This window comes from Parus major, chromosome 5, assembly GCF_001522545.3.
Source record: "Parus major isolate Abel chromosome 5, Parus_major1.1, whole genome shotgun sequence".
In the NCBI taxonomy this organism is placed as follows: Eukaryota; Metazoa; Chordata; class Aves; order Passeriformes; family Paridae; genus Parus; species Parus major.
In genome coordinates, this window is record NC_031774.1 from 32,057,901 (window position 1) to 32,070,358 (window position 12,458).

Sequence of the window (12,458 nt, forward strand, 5' to 3'; positions counted from 1 at the left end):
CATATTTTTCCAAATATGTATATACTTTGATGGGCTTAAATTCCCCAACTAGAGAGAAATGCTTTCCATGGAGCTGCTTATTTCCAGTAACCCACATCAGAGCTGACACATGAAAAATGGTGAAATTACTGAAGGTAGTCCAGCCTGAATAAGGACTACCTTATTAGTTCAGGTACTTGCATCGCCCTAATTTTCATATTAATCATGTGTCCATCTTTCTTTGAAATAGGGCCATCATGCTTCATGTCAGAATTTAGCATGTAAGTAAAATTCATAGTGCTTCAAATCTCACTTGAAAATATTTGTATGAAGAGAACAGTGACTAATTTTATTGTTTCTAACAAAAATGTGATTTATTTTAGTCTTTTTGTACTATACATACAATATGAACAGCTGGCAAATAATTTCACTTAAAAAAAAAGAATTACAAGTAGTTTTATAAACCCTCAAAAAATATCCCCAAAAGATAACAATATGGAGCTTTTCCTATTTAACAGAGCTGCTACACACTGTAATACAGCTATGTTATATATTTCTCATCAATTTTTACAGTTTCCACTGATTAAATATATATTGACTCATAAAGTATTACCATTACATCAATTGTCAGCAGATGCAAGAGTATGTCATTTAAATATTAACTATCATATAAAAATGGCAGCTTGATTGTTTGGAAGCAGTAATCTGGTGCTGGTTATTGCCACGTTTCCCTAATGCATTAGGTGGCAGTCACAAAATGCATTGCCTTTCTGATATACCTGCTAGTACAAAACCAGAAGCAGGTAAGTTCTTTATGTATCCCCCATTTCTCTTAGATTTAATTTTTATTTATTTCTGAACTACAGATATCTTTGATCTGAATTGCAAAAATGCATTAGTGAAATATAAACAAAGATATGCTCACCTCAGTCAGAAATTATATGCATCATCTCTAAATCAATGGGAAAAATATACAAAGAACCAGTAACAGATATATTACCCTGTGCTTGAAATATTTTTATGACAGTTCCTGTATAATATGGGTACAATATATCATCCATTGGGATGTTTACCTAAATTCTTAATAAGATTGTACTTATTTATGTAAAGTACATTCTATTCTCAGTACATCAAGACTTGTCTTTTCCAGAGATGGTAAGAAGCTACACATTACTACTAATATGAAATAAATCCTTTATTCTATGCTAACTGTACAGTCAGGTTACACAGACACTTCACAGGCCATTAAAACCTTCCAGTAATTGATAGGTAATCACTCATTTGCTGGCTGCACCAATGTACATGAGAGAAAAAAAACATTCTTTTTTACTAATGTAACACGTAGAACTTGCTGCTATTGCTACACTTAATGTTCACAGTGCCATATCATTTTTAATGCAAACACTCATTTTCTGCCTCCTTCTTATATTTTCTATTAAAATGCAACACAAAACAGCATACATATCATTCTATCCCATTGAGGATTGCATAAGCAGTTCCAGGGAGTATCAGCTATTGTACCGTTACTATTACAATAAATAAATATTTTAGAGTTTAAAAACCAGGTATTTCATCAATTTTTTTTTCTATGAAACTGCTTGCCACTCATTCAAACTTTTTACCTCTTGTTTAAGCTAGTGCTAAGATAGCTGTTTTTAATAAATAACACCTTGTGTAACAAGGCAAATTCATATTCTAGTTAATAAACAGCATCAATAAATTTGTCAAGACTTTAATGGCATCCGTACACAACTTTTCATACACTAAGGAATTTTTTTCTGCTTAAGTGCTTTATCTTAAGCGGTTTTTATTAGCCATCCTCTAATCCATATGAACAGAAATAAACGGAGGCAGGAAAATGATCTGTTTTAAGCCTTCCTATTACTAAAAAATAGTAATAACTTAGAAGGGTTTTGTTATTAAAAGCAAGGAATCAAACTGATACAACTCCATTTAATCAAGGTGAGAATTTTCAGTAAGTTTATGCATTAAACATATGATAAACATATGATAACATATAAACCTGCAGTCTGTCTGGAATTTTCAGCAAAATACAAATTCAGGGTATCCTACACATTCGCCTTGAAGTTAAAAGACTAATTACATGAACTGATTTATTAATAAATGTGGCTTTTTGTCTAATCATTTTAAGTACTAACAGACTGGGGAACCATTTTAAATGTCTAATGTGCCTTGAAACCATTTTTTTTAGGTTAATTACATTTCTCACTGAAGTCACTATAGATATGCCCCTCAGGTTTTACACTAGAAGATTAAAGAAAAAAGAAAGATGATTACCTCATTGGCCAGGTCCAGTAATACTGGGGCAACTGCATTTTTCATCACCCCATTCAGGTACCTAGACAAGACAAAGGCAGGTAATTTTGCAGTGGCAAGAAAAGGCCAGTTTATACATGTCAGCATCCCTTGTGAATCTTTTTCATTTAGGGGAAAATACCCCATTACAAAGTATTTAATGGAAAATCTTTTAAGAAGTATTTTAAGCAATCACTAATTCTCCAGGGCTGTCTCCTGTTCTATTCACCTGCAAAATATATCCATCTCAATGAAGTCACTGGTAAAAAACCCAATATATCAAGAAATTTAAAAAGTGTGACTTAATGACACACAAATAAATTATAACTGTACTTCTTAAAGATACATCACAGATGAATAAACCCCTATTATTCCCAGTAAAGATTTTTGGTTCCACATGACCTTCAGCTATGAAGGTGCACTGTATATCTTACTCAATTCACTACTATGCACAAAAACATAAATTCTCAAATTTATTGCAGATTTTATCAACTGGGCAGTACTTTAAATACTAAAGGCCTACTTTAGTGAAATCAGTCTAACAATTAATATTCTAAAGAGAAAACAAAGCATATTTAGGATTCAATAAAGGCTGATAGAAAGCCATTATCCTATCAGTGGCAAAGGCTTCATGTTTCTAGTTGAGGGTATTACAGAATGATGTTTCTGACCATCATTTCACACAATGTTGCTTTTCTCACTTCTGTCACTTGCACTGCTTGATATTTACACTTTGATAAAGCCTGAAACCTGTGTTCAGAAGCGGATGGGAAGGAGCAATGATATTGGAAGCCACTATGTGCTTTGCAGCCACGTGGAAAAGAACAATAGTTACCAACATTTGAACCTGCTCGTTTATCCTATCTGTATTCGCCTAGCACATCATTACTGACATCATTAGAAGGCCACAGCCTTTCCAGCTCTATCATTATCTATCCATCAGAAGACACTCTTCTGCTCATTAGTTACAGACATTAAAATTCTTTATCATTTTACCTTTCTGTGGAATGGGTGGCACACCTTTATAGAACTCCTTCACATAAGATTAGATAGAAGGCTTTTTGCTTGCAAGTTATGATGAAGCTTAATGAATTAAGGAAATGAAAAAAAAAACACTTTTTGATGTAACCTACTTTAGTTCCACATAAAAAAAGCCCCACAAAACAAGATGCCTCATGTATCTTTAAACATTGAAAATTTACAACAGAAGAAAATGAGGGATCATACACAAAATACACAACCAGGAAAATGTACTTGAGATTAATGTTCTCAAACATGCATCTAGATGATTGAACAGCAACACTACAGTGACAATGAAGTAAATTTCTGTCAGATATTTCTAATGCTTCTGGCAACTCCATTATAGACTAACAGCTCTCATATGCTGATGGCAATACTGTTCTGAAAACTTGTTGTTCCTTCTTGTACTTTGTGTTTGCCTAAGTTTCAGACTAGTAAGTCTCAACCAAGCAGAATAAACTACTCCATTTAACTATTTTACTTGCTCCTAACAGGCACCACTGGAAATGTCTACCTTCAAAACCTGGTAGTTTCTGACCCAAGAAAGCAATGACAGCACAATTATCTGCTTGTATGTCGGCAGAAATACTAAGAAGCACCCAGGCTGGGGCTTACAGCGGTAAAGTGGATGCTACGGAAGAGCAGAGGAGAAGACATGTTTGTCATATTTATGCCTGAAGTATTTCAAAGTGGCTTCTAACTCAAGTTGTCTGCTTCTGTAGCCTCCTAAACATACTACACAGTAAATCTATTAAAATAGGACTGAAATGAGATTTTTAACTATTGACCAGAACATCTCTGATTTTAAAACATGTGCATTTTACTCAGCCATGTTAATACACTTGCAAAATGACATACTCAGAAATAGCATAAAGAATGATTTTCCCTACCACTATCACACAGCTTCATACATAATGCAGTAGTTATGTACTGCTATCATACTTCAGACTACAGAAGAAGACAGGAGACCAAATCCTCCTACCTGATGTGAGACAAACTTAATCATACCTACAACCCTACTGACACCCATACAACTGCTGCTTTGCATAAAACAAAATTTTGTCCCATGTTTCAGGTTGAAGTTTCAGGCTGGAACTAGTGATTTACACATACTCAAAGAAAAGGCTTACTTACATAGCAGTTACAATTACCACAGGCCACTTCACTGAAACTGTGCTAGTGAAAAATAATTAAAAGTAGTACTGTATATGCATGTTATTATCACAACAAAATTTTAAGCCGATATTCTTCCTAAACAAGAATCAACCCTAAACAAGAATTAACCCTAAGAAAAGTGTTATGTGATCCAGTACAAATTTTACAGAACAATACAAATAATAAAAAACCAAAACCAAACACCTAAACTAGTACACTTCACACTAGATATTCTAAACCAGTGTCTGATATAATCAGGTTGTGATTAAGTTTTAAATACATGACTCTGGCAGAATCACATTTAATTGTTTACAAATGAAGGCTCTTTGTTTATTTTCTTGATTCATACAGATTAGTATTAAGCACGAATATCATACATCACAAGTATGAATTCACTTGCCATGCATGCTCTTCAGATATGTCAGTCTACAAAGTAATATTTTAATTGCATATCTTTACCTGTTATCACTATGCCCCAATTATGTCACTGGAGTATTTTTAGTAAAGCCTATAGAACTAACAGAAAAACTATACGGAATAGCAAGCACAGTTTATTAGCTTAAGATGCAAACAATTGTAAAATGACATAAAGGTTTTCATCCTCCCTTAAAAACTATTTCTGACACTTCTGTTGATAAAACAGGAGCGATCTAAAAATTAGTGCTTTAACTGGCAATACATGAATATGTAACTTTTTGTAATGTAACACAAATGTTTTAAACAAGCAACTGTAACAGAACAAGCTCTCTTGCTGTAAGGAAGTCATCAAAATCAGTCTTGACACAGAAATCCTAAAAATTACAAACTATAGGCAATACATAATAAATGCCACCACATTCACTGAGAAAATATTTGCTTATCCTGACTTAGAGCTATGGAAGTAAACTCTTTCTTAATCAGAATGACCAAATCCTGAAAATTTTCTGCATTTCCAGTGAAAAACATTTTTTATCTGGACCATTCTGTATTCCCAAATTATTAATTTATTATTATACAAAAATAGCTTCATCAGCTAACTAACTCACAACTGCCATAAAAACCAGTAGCTATGATGGGAATATTAACTGGGGTGGGGAGGTCATACCTTTGGTAGTAAGTTTCGATAGCTTCAGCAGTATGATGCTTGGCATGTGTTCTTTTGATTTGTTTCTAGAAAAATGAAAAAACAAGGACTTTTACAAATGTGTCATAGATCAAAACACAGAGATCAGGACTACGCAAACATGTGATCCTTGGCTACACTTTGATAGATGTGAACCATGTTTTTAGATTCCATACAGAAATGACATTCAATCTACCTATTGAATTGAACTTCTTCAGACTGTACTGCAATGTACCATATGTAAAAGCCAGTAAGGTCACAATAATTGGATCTAAATAAGTTTACTGAAGGCTGCTGAGGGCAAAGAAAAACTTGTACTCTCTTTCAACCTTTGTATTAATTTTCCCTCAATTCAATTCCATCTAAGTCTGGTGCACTCTAGTTTTACAATTCAATTGGCATTTTTAACCAGGAAGAACATTGCTTAAAAACAACTTATTTGAAAAACTACAAAAAGTAATTCCATAGAGACTTGCCACTTGACTGACACCTGTCATCTCATGATAAATGACTCCATTTTCTGCCTCTCTTGCCTTCTGCCACTCCGGCAATGGTCATTTATCATCATCTCTGTCAGCAATGGAAAGCAGCACTGACAGTGCAAGTCAGCAAACATTTAGCACATGGAACCACGCAACACAGGGAAATTATTATTGTCAGAATAATAATGGTTTAGCATAATTTATTACAGGTCCACCAAATAAGCAAAGGCTAGATGTTATTAGACAGATGGATGGGTAGGCTTGGCAGCCATCCACTGAGACTCAGGCGGTGCTTGATGTGGAAAAAGGAACATCCTCCAAACCAATCAGAAAGCTGGCAGTTCAATTACAAAGAAATAAAGGGACATTCATCATTCAATTAGGCACCTGTCAACCCTCACAAAGGAGAAAACTTCTAACCTGGTACTCCTGGGAGAAGATGCTCAGCAGAGTGGACTGCGATTGACTGGAACAAATAAAAGAAGGACAAAGTTAATTACTGGAGTGCACTGCAAAGAAACAAAAGAGAAGGGAGCTTCAAAGGTAGGCCTGCTGCCCTGTAATCTAACAGAACATGAAAACAAGTGTGGAAAAGTTGTTCCAGATGAACACCTCAGACAAAGGCTTCCTGCTGCTAGGTCAAGGAGAGAGCGTACGAGGGAGGGGAGGAAAGTACAGCAAGAATTTCAAATCAAACTAGCATATCGTTTGGGTGATTCAACTTCAGAACCCAAAAGTCCTACCAGGAGCAAGTAGTGGAGCTAAAAGGTAACAGGGTAAAAAAGGAAATTAAAGCAAAATTGTCATTAATAATTGATGGAGTTAAATTCCTTCAGCAGTTGGGAACATGCCGCTTATTCATTGGCAACATATTGAAATTCATTTTGTTAGCAGCAAGGGAACTTCTTCAGTAGCTGTCTCATATTCAGGTTAAAAACTTCCCCTCTGTCAGAAGTAGCATATGGGACCAGTGGAACATTCCCACTGAAACTGATGTGCTTTGAAAATGGAAACTTTCACAGCAGGAAGCCAAGATTCCCCGGAGTCGGTCATTTCCAAAAGCTGCCATAAGCTTCATTCATCTAAGGCTCCACTCAATGTCAAACACCTGGCAATGAAGCAACCTGGAAAGCATTCTTCCCAAGTGGGAATTTTTCTCTCTGAATTGTTAACATTTAGAAATGAGACAAGATTTTTTTTCCTCTGAAAGGCAATCAATACCACACTGCTACTGTTTTCAATTGTCCTCTGTGGATATATCTACCTCATCACATCCTGAACACTACTAATTACTCCTGATATATTTTTCTACTACATGCAACTTGAACAAATTATAGTCTCAATAAATCGAGTTTTATGGTACAGCAAAGCGTTATGAATAATTAACATTTTTTTCCTTTCATGAACTTATCTACTATGGCACAGCATAGGTAGTTCAAAGATTCTACAATGTCTAAAGTGTCACTCTTCTGTCAGACTTCTTGTATGTGAATTTAACACCTGTATCATATCATAATTACATTAAAAGTACATGTTCTCTCCATACATAAGTGACCCTTCTCCTTCCAACAGTCACACTTCAGAAATACTAATTTAAGATAGGGAAGTCCTACTCTCACTTTCAAGAGGGAACACTAAGGCACAAAACAACTAAATGGTTGGATCAGAGTTAAATAGACAGTATGTATATGCAGCATAGTATAAAGTTATCTCCAAACCAAGCAGCTGAAGAATCAGGAATAAAGTGCCCAGATTAATGCGGTGCTGTATAAAGAACATACAAGTATGTCTTATCCATAGCTGTGCTTCCAGGCTTTTTGCCATAACTCTGTATTTTGGGCTTGTCTGCCCAGTGCAACATCTGCGTGACAGCAGTAAGCTGAGCCTTGATCTTTGGTATTTTACACGTGGGATTGTTCACCCTGAGTACTCGCAGAGACTGAATGTTGAAACTGTAGAAAAATGAGAGCAACAGAAACTGACTAAAATATAGATTTATTAAATTAATGGATTACAGACAAAGCAAGTACAATACAGTAAAGTATTTAAAATTTTATTAAAGCTTCTGTTTAAATAAACAGTATTTAAATAATAAATATTTATTTAAATATATGTGACACAGAGGCCAGGAGTTACATACCACAAAGCCTTTCCAAAAGGGCACAATCGAATTATGACAACCTGCAACTTGTACATGTAATCACTAGAAGGTGAACAAAGGAAAGAAACTAAGGTTATGTACTTACACAGGCTATACACATATAGAAAGCTAAGATATATCAAGTTGATTTTTAAAAAAAAATCAAACCTGCAGGCTATAAATAAGTTGGATACATATGGCCCCCTAATGGCTCACCACATAACTATTATTACCTTGTAGATTTACGTGGTCGTAATGGTAGAACTGAATTTAGAGATAGATGTGGGAAAAAGCCCAAAACAGATCAGGACAGCATTTGCCTAGATTTTTGGTTTGAGTTCTCCTCCACTGACATAGCAATTTTTGTGGTTTTAGGTCATTCCTGGTATGATAACTGTACTTATACTACCATTATCCTATTATACGCTGACACTGACATATCAAAAAAACGTAAGACCATTATCCCTCCTTCCCTTTACACTCCACCTTTAATGGCGGTCTTGGAAATGCCAGGTTAATGGTTGGACTTGATGGCCTTCAAGGTCTTTCCAAAACTAAATGTTTCTCTTATTCTTGTCCATTTTATTTGTTCCCTTGGTGTCATTGGATTTTGACCTTCTACTTCAATTTAATTCAACACTCCTCTCCTATGCTTCCAACTGTACAGATAATTTAGGACTTAGCATGAATACTGAAAAAAAATCATTCCAATAACACTGCAAATTGTATATATACTGGATTGCAGTATAGACACTTTACTGCTGAGGCAAAGGGAATTATTTCAATAACACCATTCAAAGAATTTCAAGCCTTACTGCTGGATGATCTTTCCCCTTCTCCAGGAGAAGTGGATTTATACCTTCACAGGGCTGCTTCTATGTTTCTTTTGGTTAACAGAGTTCCGGTCTTAAACACTAAAACCACTCATCTGCCACTCAGTGTTTCCTTGCCACAATTTCATTGCGACAACTTCCTGGCAAATGAAGTAGCTCCTCAAAACACAGATGGAGCATCTATTGCAAGATCCCATTGAGTGAAAACTGAAACATCATGGTTTCAAAAAGCACTGAAAAAGCCAGTACTATGTACTTGGAGAGGAAAAAAGTCATGAACATGCATTTGAATAACAAAACATCATGATCACAACTGCTGATACTGACAGCAAGAATACTACCATAGAAGTTACCATTAGTTCTACAGGAACAGCTAAATTCCCAAGGCTCCATCCATCCTCTGATACTTCTGTACAAGATTTCAAAGCAAAAAATGAGCAGACAATTGCATTTATCGCTGAGCTATCCAGGAAAACAAACATAAGACTGAAAGTGTTTTTTATTCAAATAACATTTGAGTACTGTGTTATTGCCTCTCATGGAAAAAAACTATATAGTAAGCCTCGTGCCTTACTTGAAGACTAGGAATATAGATGTTTGTGACAAGCAGACACTTTTGTAGAGAAACGACTGTAGAGCCAAGGTACATAATTGCTAATTTTCTCAAACAAACAAAAAACCCAGAAGTCAGACTTCTGAGTACTACCTCATTTAAACATTTAATAAATTAACTTGCTACCCCTCTTGTAACTAAGTATATTGTCCAGAGAAATAAACAAACTTTTCTCTTAAGTTCTGTAGTGACAACTTTCATGGAAACATTTTCTTCTGCAATTCCAGATAGTGATGAATCTAACTCCCACGGCTCTGTTCAAAGCATCCAGTCTCGCCCTTTAGATGTCCTCTTTTTCTTGTATACTGGCATCCACAGTGACACCAATTTACCTTTTGTTACTCTGTGTTGATGTCAGTGGCATACTTCCATCTGAATTGCCTGATGTATTTTGTGCTCTTGTCAATTCATAAGTGGATTTGAGCAGAAAACTGTGAAATCTAAAGTTGGCTAAAAATGCCCATTTTCTAAAGATAAAATGACTTTTTTTTTTTGTAAAATGAAGTGTAATTTCTAGGTTCCAAGTGATATAAAGGTATAAAAATTTCCTTGCCACAAAAAAACCCCAACTATTACAGTTATTAAAGTTACTCCTTATACACAAATCAAACATTTAGAATGGGATGTCCAAGTCAGTCCAGAAAAAGGGATAAGAGAAATTATCTCTAAGAACTTAGATTTCAGTCAAGCTAGAAAGAAAATGGCAAGTTTGGCACTGGGAATAGAGCATGCCCTTTGGACAATTACCATGTACAAATAAAATTTAGACCATTTGATTCTAATGAATCTCAGAATTTGGTAGATGAGGAATGCTATAATCCCTGGAGAGTGTTTCAGAAATGTTCTGGTTTGGAAGGAGTATTCATATATAAAGTAGTAACAGATAAGTTACTACTTCATATAAGCAGTTTGGTGCTTTGTAGCTAGAGATACAAAACTTTGGCTAAGAAGCAGTTTGTAATGATGAAAGCAATTTAATTGTACCAGATCATCACCTCAACAAAACGGAATTGCAGATGCAACCAAGATTTTAAGTGCTGTACAGCTTAATATTTTTTACTTGCTTCAGCCTCACCAGGAGAGAATCCAAGCACAACAAATGTTATGCAAATATATTACCAGCCTTTGCAAATAATGCATTCTTTACAGATAAGATAAAACTTGCAGGTTTTTTACCTTATTTTCTGAGATTAGTGAAAACAGAGTTGTAGGTGAAAAACAAATTTCCATTTGTTTCATGTTTTAGAATGAGTTTCCTCTCCCTCATTTTTAACTCTACACTTTCTGCCTAAAGTAAAAAGAATAAAAAATGAGTTCTACATTTAACTTATTTTACCATGGAATAAAGGAAGAGTAGAGCAATTTGTAAAAATAAAAGCAAAAAAAAAAAAAAAAAATAATCAAGAGTAAATATGAACTGCAGTATTTAATCCAGAAGTATTCACACAAGCAGGGGAAAAGCAAAGTCCATAAGACAAATATGTTATATATAAACAGAACAGCTTCATTGTTTCCTTTTCACAAAATGGAATATTCCACCTTCTTAAAATGATAAATATATTGGTTAAAAAACTGAGTGTAGGGGCAGGAGCTGTGTTTCCAAAATTCAGAAGCTGTCACTTGAAATCCCAAAGCTGCAGTGTCAAACCTCTCTGAAGAACCTACACTGCCACTTAGCTATAGCAGGAATTCAGGTAGGGGGGAAAATTAATTCTTTCCCTCCACAGTCTCTAGTGAGTATGCACACTACTCATATCTTTCATGATGTGTTCTGAAGTAGATAGCAAGAGTCTCTCTTTTTTTAACTGGAAAAAAACTTCCCCTTTCCATGTATAGTAAGTTTAAAAACACTTTTACTAATACAATATTCAGCATTAAAATAAAAGTAATAAGGCTAGACCTGTATGGTGCTGCCATGCCAGATTTAAAAATCTAAGTGAGGAAAGAAAGATATAAATCCAACAAATTTAAAAGACTAGTGGTGAAAGAAGAATTCTCCTCCCATCTAGCCTGAAGTTTCAGAGCATGTGTCTAAAATGTATTTTTCCTGTTACATTATTAAAGACATGAAAGAAATCCAAACAGCCGAATTCTTGTCTTCTGTACTGCAAATGATTTGGAACAGGGACTCCTAAAGGAAGCAATGTTTATACTGCTTATCACATGCTAACCAGTCCACTCTCATTTGTAAAAATTCTGTCAGTAATGGATTTCAAATAGATCTAGCAGCACTGTTTTATGCATACAGCCTAAGTGGCTTCCCAGAACTGCAGGATGTGCACAGCAAGCACCACAACTACTACTGTAACTGGTCCAATGCCAGTCTGATGGTCAACTTCCTACCTGAGAGGAGGTGATCACTAGTGGATTCTCAGAATTTCTTCCATGTGTCAGGATTGTCCAGACAACAAAAAGGCTTCTTAGCAGTCTGAATGATTCCACAAGAGAATCCAGGAAGGCTCAGGAATACCTAAGGCCTACCCAAAGCTTGGGAACTGTATACGCATCCAAGCACTGAAGAACATAGAACAAAGAAGGCACATTGACCTCTAGAATAGGTACAGCTTTAATCCTTCTTCATTGTAGCCTCCTGCATTATAATCTTTCTTATAGTTTAGTATGATTGTGGTCACTTTTCTGAATGAAAATTCTCAAAAAGTGGATATTGCTATTGTTATGCTGTGTGTGTATCTATATATACATAAATATATATAACAAGGAGTAGGTGATGATACTCTCATTTCAGACTCAGTAGGATTACATTCAAAATCAAGATGAAATTCATCTGAAGAACAATAGCATTAATAAATTAAAAATT

At 35.1% G+C, this 12,458-nt stretch overlaps 1 protein-coding gene across 4 annotated transcripts in view; it reads right to left on the reverse strand.

Annotated features, from left to right (window-relative positions):
* CDIN1 (CDAN1 interacting nuclease 1) overlaps positions 1-12,458 on the reverse strand; it is a 125,781-nt gene that overhangs the window by 93,167 nt on the left and 20,156 nt on the right. For all 4 annotated transcript variants that reach the window (XM_015629869.3, XM_015629868.3, XM_019006886.2 and 1 more), the window contains exons 2-4: positions 6,475-6,520; positions 5,555-5,619; positions 2,278-2,338 (exon numbers count right to left, since the gene is read on the reverse strand). In XM_015629869.3, coding sequence (XP_015485355.1) covers positions 2,278-2,338; positions 5,555-5,619; positions 6,475-6,520 — 172 coding nt within the window. The remainder of the gene's footprint in view (positions 1-2,277; positions 2,339-5,554; positions 5,620-6,474; positions 6,521-12,458) is intronic.